The sequence below is a fragment of the Macaca nemestrina genome, chromosome 1 (assembly GCF_043159975.1).
Source record: "Macaca nemestrina isolate mMacNem1 chromosome 1, mMacNem.hap1, whole genome shotgun sequence".
Lineage (NCBI taxonomy): Eukaryota > Metazoa > Chordata > Mammalia > Primates > Cercopithecidae > Macaca > Macaca nemestrina.
In genome coordinates this window covers 73843322-73864717 of record NC_092125.1, presented here as the reverse complement: position 1 = coordinate 73864717, position 21396 = coordinate 73843322, and the positions used below count along the sequence as shown (strand labels likewise).

The following is a 21396-nucleotide window of genomic DNA, read 5'->3' as shown; positions in this document are numbered from 1 at the left end:
GTTTAAAGAAGAACATAAATGATGATGGAACTGAAAAACACAGCACGAGAACTTCATCAAGCATACACAAGTATCAATAGCCAAATCAATCAAGCAGAAGAAAGGATATCAGAGATTGAAATCAACTTAATGAAGTAGTGTGAGAAGACAAGATTAGAGAAAAAGGAATCAAAATGAATGAACAAAGGCCCCAAGAAATATGGGGCTATGTGAAAAGATCAAACCTATACTTAATTGGTGTACCTGAAAATGACAGGGAGAATGGAACCACGTTGGAAAACACTCTTCAGGATATTATCCAGGAGAACTTCCCCAATCTAGCAAGACAGGCCAACATTCAAATTCAGGAAATACAGAAAACACCACAAAGATACCCCTCAAGAAAAGCAACCCCAAGACACATAATCATCAGATTCACCAAAGTTGAAACGAAGGAAAAAGTGTTAAGGGCAGCCAGAGACAAAGGGAAGCCCATCAGACTAACAGTGGATATGACAGCAGAAACCCTACAAACCAGAAGAGAGTGGGGGCCAATATTCAACATTCTTAAAGCAAAGAATTTTCAACCCAGAATTTCATATCCAGCCAAACTAAGCTTCATAAGTGAAGGAGAAATAAAATATTTTACAGATAAGCAAATACTGAGGGATTTTGTCACCACCAGGCCTGCCTTACGAGAGCTCCTGAAGGAAGCACTAAGTATGGAAAGGAAAAACTGGTATGCAGAAGCATACCAAAATGTAAAGACCATCGACACCATGAAGAAACTATCAACTAATGAGTAAAATAACCAGCTAGCGTCATAATGACAGAATCAAATTCACACCTAACAATATTAACCTAAAATGTAAATGATCTAAATGCCCCAATAAAAGACACAGACTGGCAAATTGGATAAAGAGATGAGACGCATCAGTGTGCTGTATTCAGGAGACCAATCTCACATGCAGAGACACACATAGGTTCAAAATAAAGGGATGGAGGAATATTTGCCAAGCAAAAGGGAAGCAAAAAAAGCAGGGGTTGCAATCCTAGTCTTTGATAAAACAGACTTTAAACCCACAAAGATCAAAAAAGACATAGAAGGGAATTACATAATGATAAAGGGATCAATGGAGCAAGAAGAGATAACTATCCTAAATCTATATGCACTCAATACTGGATCACCCAGATTCATAAAGCAAGTTCTCGGAGACCTACGAAGAGACTTAAACTCCCACAGAATAATTGTGGGAGACTTTAATATTAGAAAGATCAACGAGACAGAAAATTAACAAGGTTATTCAGGACTTGAACTCAGCTCTGGACCAAGCAGACCTAATAGACGTCTACAGAATTCTCCACCCCAAATCAACAGAATATACATTCTTCTCAGCACCACATCACACTTATTCTAAAACTGATCAGATAATTGGAGGTAAAACACTCCTCAGCAAATGCAAAAGAACGGATATCATAACAGTCTCTCAGAACACAGTGCAATCAAATTAGAACTCCGGATTAAGAAACTCACTCAAAACCACACAACTACATGGAAACTGAACAACCTGCTCCTGAATGACTACTGGGTGTAGAATGAAATTAAACCAAAAATAAATATGTTCATTGAAACCAATGAGAACAAATACACAACATACCAAAATCTCTTGAGACACAACTAAAGCAGTGTTTAGAGGGAAATTTATAGCAATAAATGCCCACATGAGAAAACAGGAAAGATGTAAAACCAACACCCTAACATCACAATTAAAAGAACTAGAGAAGCAAGAGCAAACAAGTTCAAAAGCTAGCAGAAGACAAGAAATAACTAAGATTAGAGCAGAACTGACGGAGATAGAGACATGAAAAACCGTTCAAAAAAATCAGTAAATCCAGGAGCTGGCTTTTTGAAAAGATTAACGAAATAAATAGACCACTAGCCAGACAAATAAAGAAGAAAAGAGAGAAGAATCAAATAGACACAATGAAAACTGATAAAGGGGATATCACCACTGATCCCACAGAAATACAAACTACCATCAGCGAATACTATGAACACCGTTACATAAACTAGAAAATCTAGAAGAAATGGATAAATTACTGGACACATACACCCTCCCAAGAGTAAACCAGGAAGAAGTTGAATCTCTGAATAGACCAATAACAAGTTCTGAAATTGAGGCAGTAATTAATAGACTACCAAGCGAAAAAAGCCCAGGACCAGATGGATTCACAGCTGAATTCTACCAGAGGTACAAAGAGGAGCTGGTACTATTTCTTCTAAAACTGTTCCAAAGAATAGAAAAAGAAGAATTCCTCTCTAACTCATTTTATGAGGCCAGCATCATCCTGACACCAAAACCTGGCAGAGACACAACAAAAAAAAAATTTCAGGCCAATATCCATGATGAACATCAGTACAGATATTTTCAATAAAATAATGGCAAACCAAATCCAGTAGCACATTAAAAAGCTTATCCGCTACTATCAGGTAAGCTTCATCCCTGGGATGCAAAGCTGTTTCAATATACCTAAATCAGTAAACATAATCTATCACAAAAACAGAAACAATGGCAAAAACCACATTATTATCTCAATAGATGCAGAAAAAGCCTTCAATAAAATTCAGCACCCCTTCATGCTGAAACCACTCAATAAACTAGGTATTGATGGAATGTATCTCAAAATAATAAGAGCTATTTACGACAAACCCACATCCAATATCATATTGAATGGGCAAAGCTGGAAGCATTCCCTTGGAAAACCAGCACAAGACAAGGATGCCCTCTCTCACCATTCCTATTCAACATGGCATTGGAAGTTCTGGCCAGGGCAATCAGGCAAGAGAAAGAAATAAAGGGTATTCAAACAGGAAGAGAGGAAGTCAAATTATCTCTGTTTGCAGATGACATGATTGTATATTTAGAAAACTCCATCATCTCAGCCCAAAAACTCCTTAAGCTGATAAGCAAATTCTCAGGATACAAAATCAATGTGCAAAAATCACAAGCATTCCTATACACCAATAATAGGCAAGCAGAGAGCCAAATCATGAGTGAACTTCCATTCACAATTGCTACAAAGAAAATAAAATACCTAGGAATACAACTTACAAGGGTTGTAAAGGACCTCCCCAAGGAGAACTACAAACCACTGTTCAAGGAAATAAGAGAGGACACAAACAAATGGAAAAATATTCCATGCTCATGAATAGGAAGAATCAATATCCTGAAAATGGCCATACTACCCAAAGTAATTTATAGAGTCAATGCTACCCCATTAAGCTACCATTGACTTCACAGAATTAGTAAAAACTACTTTAAATTTCATATGGAACCAAAAAAGAGCCCATATAGCCAAGACAATCCTAAGCAAAAAGAACAAAGCTGGAGGCATCATGCTACCTAACTTCAAACTATACTACACGGCTACAATAAACAAAACAGCATGGTTCTGGTACCAAAACAGATATATAATCCAATGGAACAGAACAGAGCCCTCAGAAATAACAACACACATCTACAACCATCTGATCTTTGACAAATCTGACAAAAATAAGCAATAGGGAAAAGATTCCCTATTTAATAAATGGTATTGGGAAAACTGGCTACCCATATGCAGAAAACTGAAACTGGACCACTTTCTTAGATCTTATACAAAAATTAACTCAAGATGGATTAAAGATTTAAACGTAAGACCTAAAACCATAAAAACCCTAGAAGAAAACCTAGGCAGTACCATTCAGGACATAGACATGGGCAAAGACTTCATGACTAAAACACCAAAAGCAATGGCAGCGAAAGCTAAAATTGACAAATGGGATCTAATTAAACTAAAGAGCTTCTGCACAGCAAAAGACACTATCATCAGAGTGAAGAGGCAACCTACAGAATGGGAGAAAATTTTTGTACTCTATCTATCTGCCAAAGGGCTAATATCCAGAATCTATAAGGAACTTAAACAAATTTACAAGAAAAAAACAAACAACCTCATCAAAAAGCAGGCAAAGGATATGAACAGACACTTTTCAAAAGAAGACATTTATGCGGTCAACAAACATATGTAAAAAAGCTCATCATCACTGGTCATTAAAGAAATGCAAATCAAAACCACAATGAGATACCATCTCACACCAGTTGGAATGGCAATCATTAAAAAGTCAGAAAACAACAGATGCTGGAAAGGATGTGGAGAAATAGGAACACTTTTACACTGTTGGTGGGATTGTAAATTAGTTTAACCATTGTGGAAGACAGTGTGGCGATTCCTCAAGGATCTAGACCCAGAAATACCATTTGACCCAGCAATCCCATTACTAGATATATACCCAAAGGACTATAAATCATTCTAGTATAAAGACACATGCACACATGTTTATTGTGGCATTATTCACAATAGCAAAGACTTGGAACCAACCCAAATGCCCCTCAATGATAGACTAGGTAAAGAAAATGTGGTACATATACAACACGGAATAGTATGCAGCCCTAAAAAAAGAATGAGTTCATGTCCTTTGCAGGGACATGGATGAAGCTGGAAACCATCATTCTCAGCAAACTAACACAGGGACAGAAAACCAAACACCACATGTTCTCACTCATAAGTGGGAGTTGAACAATGAGAACATATGGGCACAGAGAGGGGAACATCATACACCGGGGCCTGTCGGGGGTTGGGGAGAAAGGGGAGGGATAACATTAGGAGAATTACCTAATGTAGATGACAGGTTGATGGGTGCAGCAAACTAACATGGCACATGTATACCTATGTAAGAAAACTGCATGTTCTGCACATGTATCCCAGAACTTAAAGTATAATTAAAAAAAAAAAAAAGGCCGGGTGTGGTGGATCACACCTGTAATCCCAGCACTTTGGGAGGCCGAGGTGGGTGGATCACCTGAGGTTGCGAGTTCAAGACCAGCCTGACCAACATGGAGAAACTCCGTCTCTACTAAAAATACAAAATTAGCTGGGCGTAGTGGCACATGCCTGTAATCCCAGATACTTGGAAGGCTGAGGCAGGAGAATCGCTTGAACCCGGGAAGCGGAGATTGCGGTGAGCCGAGATCATGCCATTGCACTTCAGCCAGGGCAACAAGAGCGAAACTCCATCTCAAAAAAATAAAAATAAAAATAAAAACAGAAGTAGGATTACAGAAAATACAGAAGCCCAAAAGATTGGAACGTTAACTGACAAACACAACAATAAATTACCTGATTTTGCAGGCTTCTTTTGAAGTAAAGCTTCAGGAATATCTCAAAACCAAGTGAGAGGGTGGTACTCAGATCCCTAACCAGCCTTTGCTAAGAGGAGGAGTCTTTCCAGAGACAACCATAGAGAGTAATCTTTGGTCATGTTATCGTCTAATATCAAAAATGGGGGCAGGCCAGGCGAGGTGGCTCACGCCTGTAATCCTAGCACTGTGGGAGGCCGAGGCAGGCAGATAGCTTGAGCTTAGGTGTTCAAGACCAACCTGGGCAACATGGTAAAACTCTGTCTCTACAAAAAAATACAAAAGAAAACTTAGCTGGGCCTGGTGGCACATGCCTGTAGTCCCAGCTACTTGTGGGACTGAGGTGGGAGAATCGCTTGAGCCCAGGAGGTCAAGGCTGCAGTGAACAGAGATCACACCACTGCACCCCAGCCTGAGTGTCAAAGTAAGACCCTGACTCAAAAAACAACAAAACAACAAAAAAAAACAGAAGGTGTAATGGAAGTGTTTTAATATGACTACAGCATCCTCTCACTGAGATCTGCTACCTTTTATTTTATTTTATTTGTTTAGAGACAGGTCTCACTATGTCACCTAGGCTGGAGTGCAGTGACTCCATCATAGCTCACTGTAACCTTGACCTGGGCTCAAGTGATCCTCCCACCTTGGCCTCCCACAGTGCTGGAATTAGAGGCGTAAGCCACCATGCCACCATTTGTAATTTAAGCTGAAAAAAGGAGAGCAGGGGCACAAGTCTATATCAGCTAACTCCTCAGCAACAGCTGACCCAAGGCCAACAAACCAATTGCGTAGCCAACAACCAACCAGATTCTGTCTTTCTGAAGACACACAGAGAGGTCGTAGTCGGATGGTTATGACTAATAAGGCTCTAAGGTTGTTTAGACTGAGAATTGGTAGCCTGCTGGGCACAAGGGAAAGAAAAAAAAAAGAGAAAGGGAAAAGAGAGAGAAGTTCCATACAGCCCCTGAGTGACAGAGAGAGAAACTCTAAGTTCTGACAATTTTCCAGTTTCAAAACCCAAAGCTGTAAAGTGGACCCTTGAACAACACAGGTTTGAACAGGTCCACTTACCTATAGCTTTTCTTCTGCCTCTGCCACTCCTGAGACAGCAAGACCAATTCTTCCTCTTCCTTCTCCTTGGCCTATTCAACAAGAAAATGGTAAGGATGAAGATCTTTATGACTTTCTCTTCCTTATGATTTTCTTAATAACTTTTTCTCTAGGTTGCTTTATTGTAGGAATGCAGTATATAATACATATAACAAACAAAATATGTGTTTGTCGACAGCGTATGTTGTTGGTAAGGCTTCTATTGTTAGTATCCTGTTAGTAGTAAAGTTCTGGGGAAGTCAAAAGTTATGTGTAGGCCAGGCACAGTGGGTCATGTCTGTAATCCCAGCACTTTGAGAGGCTGAGACAGGTGGATCACCTGTGGTCAGAAGTGTGAAACCCTGTCTCTAAAAACAATACAAAAATTAGCTGGGCTTGGTGGCACATGCCTGTAATTCCAGCTACTAGGAGGCTGAGGCAGGAGAATTCCTTGAACCCAGGAAGCAGAGGTTGCAGTGGCCGAGATCATTCCACTGCACTCCAGCCTGGGCAATAGAGTGAGACTCTGTCTAAAAAAAAAAAAGGAAAGTTATGTGATATGTAGATGTTTGACTGTGTAGGGCATTGTTTCCTCTAACCCTTGCATTGCTCAGATGTCAGCTGTATCTTCTGTACAAGCTTGGGTTCTATGCTTTCCTTTTCTCTTCCTTATAAAACTAGTCAAAATGAGTTTCTCTTCCCTGTAACTAAATTTCCTTAACTAGAATATTGACTACTGCCAATTCCCACCTTTACTTTAACTGTAGGTTGTAAGTTTTAGAATCTGGTTGTTATATTTTTTATTGGGAAATACAATTGATTTTTGTATGATCCTAAAATTGCTGAACTCTACAACGGTTTATTTTTAGATTCTGTGGACCATTTAGGTAGTTAATAACCATAAATCTCATGCTTCAAAACCCAGGTACCTTGTGTTAGGATAGGATAGGATAGGATAGGATAGGCTAGGCTAGGCTAGGCTAGGCTAGGCTAGGCTAGGCTAGGCTAGGCTAGGCTCTGGTAACAAATAAAATTCCAAATCTCACTACCTAATGCAATAAAAGTGGGAAAGCCAAAGGTGGATTTGGCTGCCTTTCTCCACCTTGTATCAGTGTCAGATCATGATAGGGGAAGAGCATGCTGTGGAGTTCTGCAAGAAGCTTTTAAGGTCTAGACCTGAAAATAGCTGACATTCCTTCTTCCCGCATCCCATTGAAAAGAATGTCTCATAACCTCTCTATTTAGGGTTAGGGAAACTAGCGACTGTGAAAAAAGTAAAATAAATGAATATTTGGTAAATTATAATGATCTCTGCCACATAGCTCTTTTTATTTCCGTATCTTACATTGCCTAGGATTACCAGTACAATAATAAATAGAATGTATCTATCTTGTTGTATTAACAGGAAGACTGCTAAAGTTTTATCATTAAGTATGATTTTGCTATATGAGTGCTGAATTTTGTCTATTGAGATGATTAAATGTAAATCAACTTCTCTAAGAGCTAAATCCTATATGGTCATTGCTCTGCACTGAATGCAGTTGCCTACTCGCTTTCCAAATCCGTACAATGAAATCCTAACTCTCAATGTGATGTTATTAAGGAAGTGGTAAGGGGACAAATAAGTGAACAGACAGATATAATAGAGTGTAAGATCTATCAAGTAATAAAGGTGGACCTGTGATTAAATTCAAACCCATTTTTCTCTCTTGAGTAGCCATGCTTATGACAAAGAAATTTTGAATGCCTTGTGATTTTTTTGTTTGTTTGTTTATTTGTTTGTTTTGAGACGGAGTCTCGCTCTGTCGCCCAGGCTGGAGTGCAGTGGCGCGATCTCGGCTCACTGCAAGCTCGGTTTCCCAGGTTCACTCCATTCTCCTGCCTCAGCCTCCTGAGTAGCTGGGATTACAGGTGCCCGCCACCACACCCGGCTAATTTTTTGTAGAGAGAGGGTTTCACTGTAGCCAGGATGGTGTCTATCTCCTGACTTCATGATCCACCCACCTTGGCCTATGAAAGTGCTGGGATTACAAGTGTGAGCCGCTGCACCTGGCCAGAAATGTTGAATGCCTTGTTTTAAACAAATAATTTTAATTTAAATTAAAAAGAGTGTGTAGACATGAGTTGGGAATTTGTAATTCATTTGCAATTCTGGTATTGATGGATTGTTTTATCTTGTACAGGTCATTTGGGCCCTATGGAATTTAGGCTCAACAACAAAATCAGACGGTTGGAGTACAGTGCCAGTGACAATTTTTAGACCATTTAACCCTAAGTGTCTTTCCAATAGGCCTTATTTATATGAGAATATTTTATAGTTAACCACAAGTATTTTGTCTGTGTTTACCAATAGTTAGAAGCATAGCAGCCCTTTCTTTACTGAATAAAAGTTCAAACAAATCTGATGCATCTTTATTTGGAGCTGCCAATTAAAGTGGGATATAGTATACTTAAGCAATACTCAACATGTAGGCCATTAATCTCTTAGGGTCCCAGACACTCTTTCAGGGGCTCTGCCAAGGAAAAACTATGTTCATACTAACAGTAAGACCTTACATGTCTTTTTCACCTTCATCCCCTTCATGAGGGTACAATGGAGTTTTCCAGAAGCTCCATGATGTGTGAGGATGTTGTCACTCTGCTGGCTAGTCGTATACATGTCTCAGTATTCTTTTCCTTTAAAAACTTCTCTACTTCGGTTTTCAATGTGGTGACTATTGATAGATATAAAGATCAGAAACAAAAGCTCTTTGGGATCTTCAGTTGTTTTTAAGAAACAGAGGTCTTGAAATCAAAACACTGGAACCACTAATACATTTGACAAGTACATTTTAGCTCCATATAGCACAGAAATAAAAATCATAACCCTGTCTTTTGTCAGCAGAATGACTCTGGGTAAGACATATATAACTTATCTAAGCCTCCATTTCCTTGTGCATAATAATACAAATCTCCTAGCTTCATGGGAAGATGAAATGGGATACACCAAGTCTGACAGAATAGGAGCAAAAACTTTGCTCACAAATAATCTACCTTAGGAAGGATAGATAAGAAAATGGTAAACGGGTTGGATGCAGTGGCTCGCACCTGTAATCCCAACAATTTGGGAGGCTGAGGCAGGGGGATTGCTTCAGCTCAGGAATTCAAGACCGGCCTGGGCAACATAGTGAGGTCTTGTCTCTACCAAAAAAAAAAAAAAATATATATATATATATATAGTATATATATACACACACAAAAATTAGACAGGCATGGTGGCACATGCCTGTGGTGGCTCAGGATGCTGAGGTGGGAGGATTGTTTGAGTCTTGGAGACAGAGGTTGCAGTGAGCTGAGATCATGCCGCAATACTCCAGCCCGGCCAACAGAGTGAGACTCTGTCTCAAAAAAATTTAAAACTGAAAAGAAAATGGTAAATGAATAGCTTTTGTTACCACAAGGGAGGAGAACTAAATACCTGGGGCATGGGGAGGAGATGGGGAACTTTTCATTGCTGCTGCACCCTTCACTTAGAAGGTCCAGTTTATCAAAAGTAATAATTTAGTTAAAACCTTAACAAATGTTTTTTAAAGAATTTCCCTGCTCCTCATAGATATAGCCTGGTAGTTTACATATCACTTCATTTTTTATGAAGTATTGTTATTGCAAATTTATCTATGCAAAGAGCTAAGCATGCAATGATTGTTGCTGTGGTTATAAAATACTGCTTTGCTAAGGATGCTGTAGCTAACTCACAGTTAATTGGCTGAGGTCTGAGCACACCCATATCAGTTTCCCATATACAGATTTTTGGTTAACTTGGTTTCCATATGCAAAGTGAGAAGAAAGTTCTAATTTTAAAAATATATATATATATATATATATATATATATATATATATATATATATATATATATAAAATATCTTTCTCTCCTGACTCATAAATCTCTACCTCATTATTGAAAAATTGCCATCAATATAAAAATATATTCCTGGTATCTCCCATTTTTTAAATATGGGACTCCATGGGCCCCTCCAGCTGCCATCTCCTGTTCCTGTTCCCCTTTACAGCCAAACTTCTCAAAATAATACATTAATATTCCCTGTTTCTACCTCTACACATCTGTTCTCCCTTCCACCTGCTCCAACCAGGTTTCTGTCCTTATCACTCCATTAAAAGGCTCATATCAAGACCACTTGCCACCAAATCAAGAGCTCTACCTGTGCACAGCTTCCTGAACATTTCAGCATCATTTGACACTGCTTACCACATGTCCTTTAAAAAAAAAATACCCTCTTCTCTCAGTTTCAAGGAGATCATACTGTATTGGTTTTCTTCCCTTTATTGTTCTGGTCTCAGCTTCTATTACTGATTTCCTCTCTGCTGCTGTCTCAGTCAGCCTCATCCTGCATCTGCCACTGAGTTTGGTCCTGAGCCCTCTCTTCTACTTGACCTACACTCTCTCCTTAGACTATTCCTAGACTCATTCAAATCTACTTCTTAGACTTCACTCTACATTCACTTCTTCGCCCCAGCCCTTCAGTTTAAATTCTGTCCATATTCACTGGTAATACAAACACTTTTGAACACTCACTCTAGTCCAGCCACAATTAGAGGCATTTGGGGTTTAGAGAGAATGAAATAGATGCAGGCCTTTGACTCTGTGGAGTTTATGTTCTAGACCTTACACAGTTGTGGGAATAGCTGGGAAAGTGAAGATTTGGGGAGGAGAGTAAGAAGATGAGTAAGGGAGTTGCCAACTTCTTGAACCCTACCCATTCAAGAAGCCAAGGATGACTAGCCACTTTAGTGTTCCTGCCACAGATGCCTATGGAGAGGTCTATGGAAAGCAACTCCTCTGTGTAGCTACCATCTCTGTGGGGCCAGCACCAAATGTCAGGTGGTAGACCTGGGCCACTGTTGGTTAAAGAGTCAGCAGCTGGAAAGAAGAGTCAGATTGGAGCAGAGGAGAATGAGGACAATCCAGAACCCACTTGCACCTCTGCGTCTATTCATCTTCACATCTAACTTCAACCATGTTTGAAGAGTAATGGCCACTGATTTACTTTCATTCTATAAATTGTACATAAATTTATCTTTAATCCAGAACCAGATAGAGAAGATATATTACTTACTGCTATATATAACAAAGTACTACAAACTTAGTAGCTTAAAAACAATTTCTACTTGTTATCTCACAGTTCCCCTTTGTCAAGAGTCCACGCCTTTTGTTCAAGGTCTCATGAGGCTACAATTAGGGTGTCTGTTGGGCTGTGTTCTCATCTGGAGGTTTGAATGGAGAAACATTTACTTCCAAGCACATTCAAGTTGTTAGCAGAGTTCATTTCCCTTGTGTGGGAATGGGAGGGAGGCCCTGGCTTCCTGTTGGCTGTTGGCTCTCATGTCCTAGAGACCACCCAGGTCCCCTTCACAGGGGTCCTTCACAGGTCCTCTCATAGCATGGCAGCTTACTTCTTAAAGACCAGCTGGAGGATTTCACTTTCAGTCTGCTTAGATGGTGTCTGCCATATTTATGGCAGTGACATCCCAGAGCTTTGCCATTTTCTGTTAGTTAGCAACAAGGCATAGGCCTTGACTGCACTCAGTGGGAGGGAGAATCACCCAAGGGCATGATTCATTGCAGGGGTTGCCTTAGGGCATGTCTCCCACAGAAGGAATTCTGAGATTTGGATTTTCACCTTAACCAATTTGACATAATACAAACTTCAAAAAAGGGAAAATCAAGAGATCATATGGAGACTTGTTAAGTTTGAGATGTATTAGACATCCAAATGAAGAGGTTAATAAGGCAATTGGATATAAGACTGGATTTTGGGAGACATGTCCAAGGACCCTCAAATGTGTATTCCTAATTCAGTCTCTTCCCGAAACTATAGATTCATTGGTCTGTCAACTTGATATCTTGAACTTAACAAGGCCAAAGTTTTTCCTTCCCTCTCCAAATCTGTTAGTGCTCAGACTTCTACATCTCATTAAATGGTACCATCACCTACCCTTTCTCTCAAGAAAAAAAAACCCGAGAATCGTCCTTCATTCCTCTTTCCCTTGCCTTCTACATTCAATCCATCATAATTCTATTGGCTCTACTTTCAAAATATAAATCCATCCCCTTAATTCTATGTCTACCATTACCACCCTAGTCCAAGCCACTATTACCCCTTCCTGGCCTTCAGCAAAAGCCTTTGAATGTCTCCCCTCCCTCTCTTGACCTTTGAACTGCATTGTGTTCCTCCCAAAATGCGTACATTGGAGCCCTAACCCCCAGGGTGACTGTATTTGGAGATTGGGCCTTTAGGAAGGTAATTAAGCTTAAGTGAGGTCATAAAGGTGGGACCTTCATCCTATAGGGTCAATGTTCTTATAAGAAGAAGAAACGCCAGCGATATCTCTCTGCATGCACACAAACATGACATGGGAACACATCCAGAAGACAGCTGTCTATAAGCCAGAAGAGAGGCCTCACCAGAAGCCAGCCGTGAAGGCACTTTGATCTTAGACTTCTAACCTCAAGAATTGCAAGAAAATGAACTTCTGTGTTTAAGGTAACTCAGTCCATGGTTCTTTGCTATACAGCAGCTCAAGTAGACAAATGCAATGGCCTCCATATATTCTTCACACATCAGTCAGAATGATTTATTTAAAACCTAAATTGTGTCACACCCTTGCTTATGGGCCTTTGATAGTTTTCCACTGAAATGGGAATCAGACTTGAACTCTTTACCTTGGCCTCCAGGATTTATACCATCTAGCTCCTGCTCATCTCTTTGACCTTCTCCTGGGCCATTCTCCTCTCCCCTACCTGGCTTGGTCACACTAGCTCCTTTCTGTCAACAAAAACACCAAGTCTGTTCCCATCTTAGAGTTTCTCTTCTGCTCTTGCTCTTGCCCAAAAATTTCTCCCCTGATACTTCACACAGCTGGTGTTTTTCTGCTCTCTTGCCTAAATGTAACTTCCTCAAGGACCTTTCTTACCTGCCCTTGTTAAATCAAGAATTTCATTCACTCTTCCCCACCACCTAAGCCCAAACACTAATTAGTGCACCATTCTACCTATTCCCTTCATAATTTACCACAATCTCCAATTCTCTCTCTCTGTCTTGATATCTCTCTCTCTCTCTGTTTATGTATTGCCCATTTGTCCTCCTTTATAATGTAAAACTCAGGAAGGTAATGACTTTGCCTCCCATGCTTTCTATTGTATCCTCAGAGATTAGGAGCATGCCTAGTGTATAAGAAGTTCTCAATACATGTGTGTTTAATCAAGACTTAAATAAATATAAAGCTATGGCCCAAATGAAAATTTTTATATGAGTTTTAGTACAGTTTTGCTACTATTTCCATAGAATAGCTTATCAGAGTGAAATTGCTGGGTCACAGTGTATGCACATTTTTAATTTTGATAGATCAGAAGTACTGCTTTTTAATATTTAGTGTGACTGATTTGCCACTTTAAAATTTAATTATCACAAATTTAACTTTTTTCCTCTTCTCCTTTGAAAAATGAAGCATTTTAAAACCAGTTTCCCCCCAATGTTTTTATGATAACTGAAGCATCATTGTTCATTTTGCAATAACTCTAGTTTTTGCTTTATAGTTTAAATTGATACAGCCAATTTGTCTATAAAGAAAATGTCTGTGAATTGAGTCTTCTTTTTGAGTTGACCCCTCTGTTACAAAATGAATGATGTATTCTAAAGAGAGAGAAAGAAAAAAAAAAGCCTTCTCCCTTTTCACATATCATTCTTCTTTTCTGAGTGTAGAGAGTCGTTGGAGTAAAAGCATTAAAGTGATCCCCAGTGTTAATACGTGAATCCTCCAAGCTGAACATTTTAAGTTTGAAATTTACAATCGTTATAACAATTGGCCCCTGCCTAATCCATTAGGCCACAGCATTAGCTAGTAGGTAGAACCCAGAGCTAGGAATGCTTTAACACTTATGAGTACATTTGAGTTGGCCTCATTGTTACCCAGTTGTCAATAGTATCTTTAACATTTCCAGCTGCCTCATCACTGTTTGACATGTACAAGGGGCTGGGACAAGGGTGTAGAGGGTTCCACTCAAACATGTCCCCAGTATCAAGAGAAAATACACTTTAGGAACGCGTGGTTCTGATAGTGGGTCAGGACAGAAAACAGGAAAATTGGTTTTAATGCCATTCAGTTGTTATGCTCCCTGCCTCAATTGAAATCAAAAGAAAAATCCTTGTGTCTAAAGGATAATTACAGATTTTGAAATAGAGCTAACATTCCACAAAGAAAATTTTAAATCTTTTTTCTAAGAAAATACTTTCCTATTACCTTGTGCAAATGGCAATCTATACTTATTGGCTGAATAATAATTAAGTGAGTTAATTAATTAATTCCTGGCAGATTTATTATTTCATTAGTCACTGACCATGATCTTACACCATGATAGGGTGAAATTTAAAAGTTCTTCCATTATTCCTTCAAATTGCATTGTAGAGCTCTTCACACATAATTAATTCTTCAATGTTTTGCCTAATGTTACTTATTGTTTCCTAACAAATGCAGTTCAGAAACTTTAGGGTGACATTCACAGCCCTCTTCAGTCTTATCACAATCCCCTTTACAGCCACAATCCCCACTATTCCCCTGCAACCATTACACTTCTGCTATGTTGAACTGCCACCCAAGTATCTCCAGAACTTTCTTCTGTTCCTTCTTCTAATTCTTCATCTATTTTCATCTACTCAAACTCTACATCTTTCCTGGTCTGGATCAAGTGCCACATCTCAATTAAGTCTTCCCCAAGTCCTCACCCCCTTTCTTCTGCATTACAAGTATCTCCTTAGTATTTCTCTGGCACTCATTATAGCACTGCCACACTGAATTGTGTGTATGTATATACATTATTGATTTGCTCTATTAGATTATAAGTTCCTCAGAGTCAAGAGTCTGTGTTACCCATCTTATATCTTCCATTGCAATTTTATAGAGTCTTTTGCATAAAAGATGCTCAAAAAAGTTTTAAAGAAGTAAACTAGCTGCTGAGAAACAATGCTAAATGTTTGCACTGAGCATTTTGGCAGCTGCGTCATCCCACTTGGTTATGCCGCCTTACACATACACACTAAAACAATAGGCCTGAACACTAAACAATAGGCCATCATCCTAAAGGGTATTTTGTTTTACCTTTCTTGTATTGTGAGTTGATCTTTGATTCCAGAGCAACTCTGCATATATGTGAGTGCTGTCAAAATAAATGCCTTTTTTGTCTCACAACCTTAGATATATTTAGGTGAAGATGGCACTGGTAAAGGAAGTGTGCAGGTAAAATTCATGAAAATGTTCTGACAATGTTTATATTTTGCAGACTTGGAAGTCTCATGCCTAGTGAACCATGGATAAGTATTCAAGTTTGATATTTGCCTAATGCTTGGTTAAAAAAAAAAAAAAAGTAATTTCTGTATCAAGACTGATTTGATGGCCAGGGGCTGTGACTCATGCCTGGACTTTGGGAGGCCATGGACTTTGGGAGGCCCCAGGACTTTGGGAGGCCATGGTGGGTGGATCACTGAAATCCAAAGTTCAAGACCAGTCTGGCAAAGATGGCGAAACCCCATCTCTACTAAAACAAAAATTAGCTGGGCATGGTGGCAGGCACCTGTCATCCCAGCTACTTGGGAGACTGAAGCATGAGAATCGCTTGAACCCAGGAGGCGGAGGTTGCAGTGAGCTGAAATTGCGCCATTGTATTCCTTGCATTCCAGCCTGGGCTACAGGAGTGAAACTTCATCTCAAAAAAAAAAAAAAAAAAGAAAGAAAGAAAAGAAACTGATTTGAATTTTGCAAAATAGTATTAGATATAAATATGTTGATCAACTTTTGGGGAACTTAAAGGTTAACTTTATAAATGGAGAGGAAAAATAGTCCTGCAGAATCCACGCCTCAAATTATCTGGCTTTCAGAAATCTAGAAAAATATTGCGTGTTGATTTGTCAGCATTACAACACATAAAAGTCATCCAATTGCCTGGATATACTCTATCCAAAGTCATGACTTTTAGATAACAGTTAATGGGAGCTTGAACTGCTTCTCACATTTTACTTGTAATCTAAATCAGAAACTCTAGGTCTCAGGTACAATCATTCCTTATCATTAAGACAGGTAAAATACAATTTATGATAAAGGATCTGGGCAGTTCAACTTAAGAATACAAAGGTTAATATATTTAAATCTAGATTCCTCTGAAGTTCTCTTTGTGCAAAAAGGTGAATTTTTGATGTGACTTATTTTCTGGTTCTTGGTATTCATGATAACTAAGGAGGCAAGGGAACCCCATGACTTGGTTGGGATGCAGAAGCCAAAACTCATCCATTTCAGGATAAGGAGCCCAGGATAAGGAGAATCATAAATGAAAGACAAAGGCAGAAGAAATCCCACTGGCTTAGAATGAAGTTGATGGTGACCAGGAAGATTAACCCTTTCCAAAATATAATATGCACACATAATACTCTGTTGATGAACACACAGTGCCTATACATCATTGTTCTGGTTCATTAGTGGGAGCAGGGTAAAAAGATTCCTAAGGGCTACGGTAAGGGAGCTTAGTGAAAATGCACCACAAAGACCAGAGGGAAAGCTCTGGAAATTGCTGGATCATCAGATCAATAGACTCAAAGATGACTAAGTTGGGAAGCTTTATGCAGTTTAAACATTTGTGCAGGGAGTATCCCCTCACAGTCTTTTATTGACAGCTACGGATCAATGGTAATTTTTGATCATTTTCAACCTACATAAACCTATTGACCCCATGGCCACCTTTGGGGCACTTCAAGTCGTCAAAAATAATCAGAGGAGATGGTGTAAAATTGTCAGATGGCTGAAGACTCCAAGTAGTTTCATATGTCCCCAGGAGCTGAGTCGAGAGGTTAAAATATAGTTCAAATTGCCAGCAGAACATCAACTGACAGAGTGTTCCAGAGAGTCTTGTCTATATGTCTCATAAAATGAGGCACTGATTTGTATCCAAACTCTGACCTTCATGCATATAAAGTTAAAGAAGAAAAAAAGAGGCTGAATCCCATTGAAGACATTAGATTGCAAAGAATGGATTATTCCTAGTAAAATTGTTGCGTCATCTTCTTCATCTGCTGCCTAACAAAAGTAGTTGATGAGTTTGTAGAATTATGTACAATATGGATATGGACATAGAATGAACAAAGACAAAATGAAAGCAAGTGCAAGGTGGCAGGCCAGACGTCAGGGACAACAAAAAAATGTAGCTCAAATAAATCATTAGGAAGAGTGAAAGGAAGGAAGGAGCCAAATAATGGCAATGAAGGGGAAGAAGTAAGAGTATTGAATTAAGATAATCTCTATAGAGGAAAAGGAATGAAAGAAGATGGAAAGGGTGAATAAGAGGAAAGAGAAAGGAAGGAACAGAAGAAAGGTGAAGCAAAGGAGTGAAAGGGAGGAAAATCGTCTTTAGTGATGACATTTCCTAGTCAGTGAGACAGAATGCTACATCTCCAAAGGAAGGAACTGAATCCAAAACATCTGAGATCCACAGTGCTCAAGCAAATATCCTGAATTTAAGAACAATAACAACCGAGTACGTAAATGAGAGCCAACCCAATCCACAGAGTGAACTGCATCCAAATTTTGCAGCAGGATTCTAAATTGTGAACTTTGATGTTGGAAATTCATTCAGGAGAGAATAATATAAATTATTTCCTAAAATGTCAAAGAATAAATTGGCAAGGATTGTCTTGCCATTTTTATGTTTTCTCATTTTTTAATATAGCTTTTACTAAACATTGACAAAAACTATGTCTATTATTTAGATCTATTTAAGTAGTCTATATTTGTTATGTGTGTGTGTATATAAGTGTGTATATATATGTGTGTACTATATATATTATATGTGTGTGTGTGTGTATGTATGTGTGTATATATATATATATATATATATATATATATATATATATAACTCTTCAGGAATAACAAATTAGCCAGATGCAATGGCTCACACCTGTAATCCCAGCATTTTTGGGCAGCCAAGGCAGAAGGATGACTTGAGCTCGAAAGTTGGAGACCAACCTGGGCAACATAGTAATACCCAATCCCTATGAAAAGAAAAAAAAAGAAAATAGGGAGGGAGGGAGAGAGAGAGAGAGAGAGAGAAGGAAGGAAGGAAGGAAGGAAGGAAGGAAGGAAGGAAGGAAGGAAGGAAGGAAGGAAGGAAGGAAGGAAGGAAGGAAGGAAGGAAGGAAGGAAGGAAAGGAAGGTAGGGAAGATTTATTTTAATTAGCCACATGGTGATACATGCCTGTAGTCACAGCTACTTCAGAAGCTGAGGCAGGAGAATCATTTGAACCCAGGAGTTCAAGGCTGCACCGAGCCGTGATCATGCCACTACACTCCAGCCTAGGCAAAAGAACCAAAATAATAACAATAATAATAATAAATTAAATAAATAAATAAATAATGTAAAAGGAGAACTTGTCCTCAGTATAATTTCATGATACAGAAATTCTTTTTTACATCTCAACATGTGGTTCTTTCTCTCTTTTTTTATAAGATACATATAGACCAGGTTAAGCAAAATAACTGTCGTAATGACCCTTTGTAGGAGTATACCCCTAAACTTTTTCTGTGCCAGGCATGCATGAACTGCAACTTGCAACCTACGGGCCATATTTCTATATTAGATGGTGGAGATTTTGAAGCTAGGGCATTTTGCATTACTTCTGTTTTCAAGGATCTGAGCCATAAATGTTTATTAAAAGATTATATAATGAAATCAGAAATCAGTTTTGTTATTTTTTTAATGGTTGCCTGGAGTGTGTTGGATGACTGAATGCCAGTTGTTAATCATTAAGTACTCATGTTACCAAAAGTGTTTGATAGTATTGCCATCTAGGGGCTGAATGGAATTCTCAGCTCTGAAATAAACTGTAATTGAGCAGGTGCAGCTATTGACAATATACATATGTTTTTGCTTTATAGCCCACATGCTTTTCATGTTTCTTATGACAAAAGTTATGAAAAAATGTCCCCCAGCAGCCCACCTTTTTTATATATAATCTGTTAGAGGTGATTACTATTTGCTTTGGAGCGTATGCTTTTTTGGCATCTATTACTGAATATTCTGAACAAAGAATTATTCTTTTTTGCATTATTAATCTTGTCCATGTTTGCCTTATTTCCACAGAAAAGGAATCATTTATCAGAAAAGAATGTTTGTAATCGGGACTTGTAGCATCTTCAGATTTAATATTCATTATGGTCACTCTAGTTCTGTGCTATATTTATCTAAAAGGCCAATCCAATGTTGTGGAGAAATAACTTTTTAAATATTTATGATCTAACTTTTAATATTTTAAAAAAGAGAAATTAGTATTTCTGTAAAATTTGTTTCTGAGTCTGGTTGCTCAGCAAATGTTTAAATATTAAAAGATTTCAAGAGGTTAGCATGTAATATCATAATGGGACTTATTGAAATAGGAAAATTGACTTTACAAGTTTTTGATATGTGAGGGAAATTGTATTTTCTCTGCCTATGTTTAACACATAACAAGAAATAACACAGTTAAAATGTATAGCCAATAATGTCAGAAAACAGCACCAAAACCTATTTCTACATTGTTTTTGTCTAACCGCTTTGTTTGGAAAACAATTCTGTTTTATTTTGTTATCTTGTTTTAGATTTTATCCAAACTGATATTTGGATTTCCCCAAATTAAGGATGATTTTCTTACATATAATTTTTTCTGATGTTCTTGGGTACCTACTTTCAGAAATAACTTTCACTACTCCACCTTATATTCATCCTCCTCCTTGTTCAAAGACCAAATTCTCCAAGCCTAGCTAACAATTACTTTGGTAGGTTTCATAGTTTTACTTATGGTGCTTTTAACAAATGAAAATATTTTTATATCTATAATAATAATAGACTTCTCTAAGGGTGTTTGTACATGTATAGTTGAATTGGCTTGTTATTTTTTTCTTGTGTTTATTTGTTTTATTGAATTCATAAGATATACATACATGCCAAGAGAATGAGAGAGGGAGACTAGGAAGATGGAGAGTCTTGTGCACAAACAGATAGTGTTGGGGATTTGGAAATTAGGGGTGTTCAGATTAGCTCTCCAAACCCTTAATATTAACCTGGCAGGCAATTATCCCAGTCTCTGACATGCAACTTGATACCACTGATTTCCATTTTGAGGTGGATGCAGCACTGATCTGAAGCATCATGGTTTTTTGTTTTTGTTTTTTTTTTTTTAATGTTTATATATCACATGCTTTGGGTTGCAAGCACTGAAAAATCAAGGATCCTATCTGATCCACTTTCTGAGTGTCTGAAATCATACAACATTGGGTAATATAGTCAAGGTGTCAACAAAAACAAGAAAAAATGCATCATTTTCTTAATGATAATTCAAAACTCTGCTATAGTGTTTGCACTGCTGTTGCCTATGTGCTTTGGCCATGAGGTTCAGAGAATGACTTTCCAGCAGTATTGTCAGTTTCAAAAAACAAAAAACAAAAACAACTTACCTTGTTAACTTTCTTACAGGGAACAAGCCATCAAGCCCACCTGTTCGGATTAGAACCATTCACAACATATCTCATTGGTGTTGTGGCTGCAAACCATGCAGGAGAAATTTTAAGCCCCTGGACTCTGATTCAAACCTTAGAATCTTCCCCAAGTGGACTGAGAAACTTTATAGTAGAACAGAAAGAGAATGGCCGGGCATTGCTACTACAGTGGTCAGAGCCTATGAGAACCAATGGTGTGATTAAGGTAATGTCTACCCTGCGTAAGAAATTATGTTTGGTGTTCTCCAGATAAATAGATGAGCCCTGACATGCCATCAGGTCACTGTGGGAAAACTCCCTTCGCAGCCTGTTTAATTCCTCTTGATAGCTCCTCCAGGCACTTAATCATAGATCAGAGAAAACTAGCTCAGATGTATGATGCTTCCTGTGAACCCAACACTAGGCTAAATGCTCTCCATGGATTATCTCATTTAATCCTCACATCAACCCTGCTAGGTGGGTACCACTAAACCTCATGAGGCATATGCAGGCTAAATAACGACCCAAGCCTACACTGTGAGAAAT

At 38.5% G+C, this 21396-nt stretch overlaps 1 protein-coding gene across 1 annotated transcript in view; it reads left to right on the top strand.

Moving 5' to 3' along the window:
* Positions 1–21396, top strand: part of LOC105493520 (usherin) — a 789359-nt gene that overhangs the window by 714604 nt on the left and 53359 nt on the right. The window contains exon 61 of the mRNA XM_024796490.2: positions 20849–21076. Within this exon, the coding sequence (XP_024652258.2) occupies positions 20849–21076 (228 nt within the window). The remainder of the gene's footprint in view (positions 1–20848; positions 21077–21396) is intronic.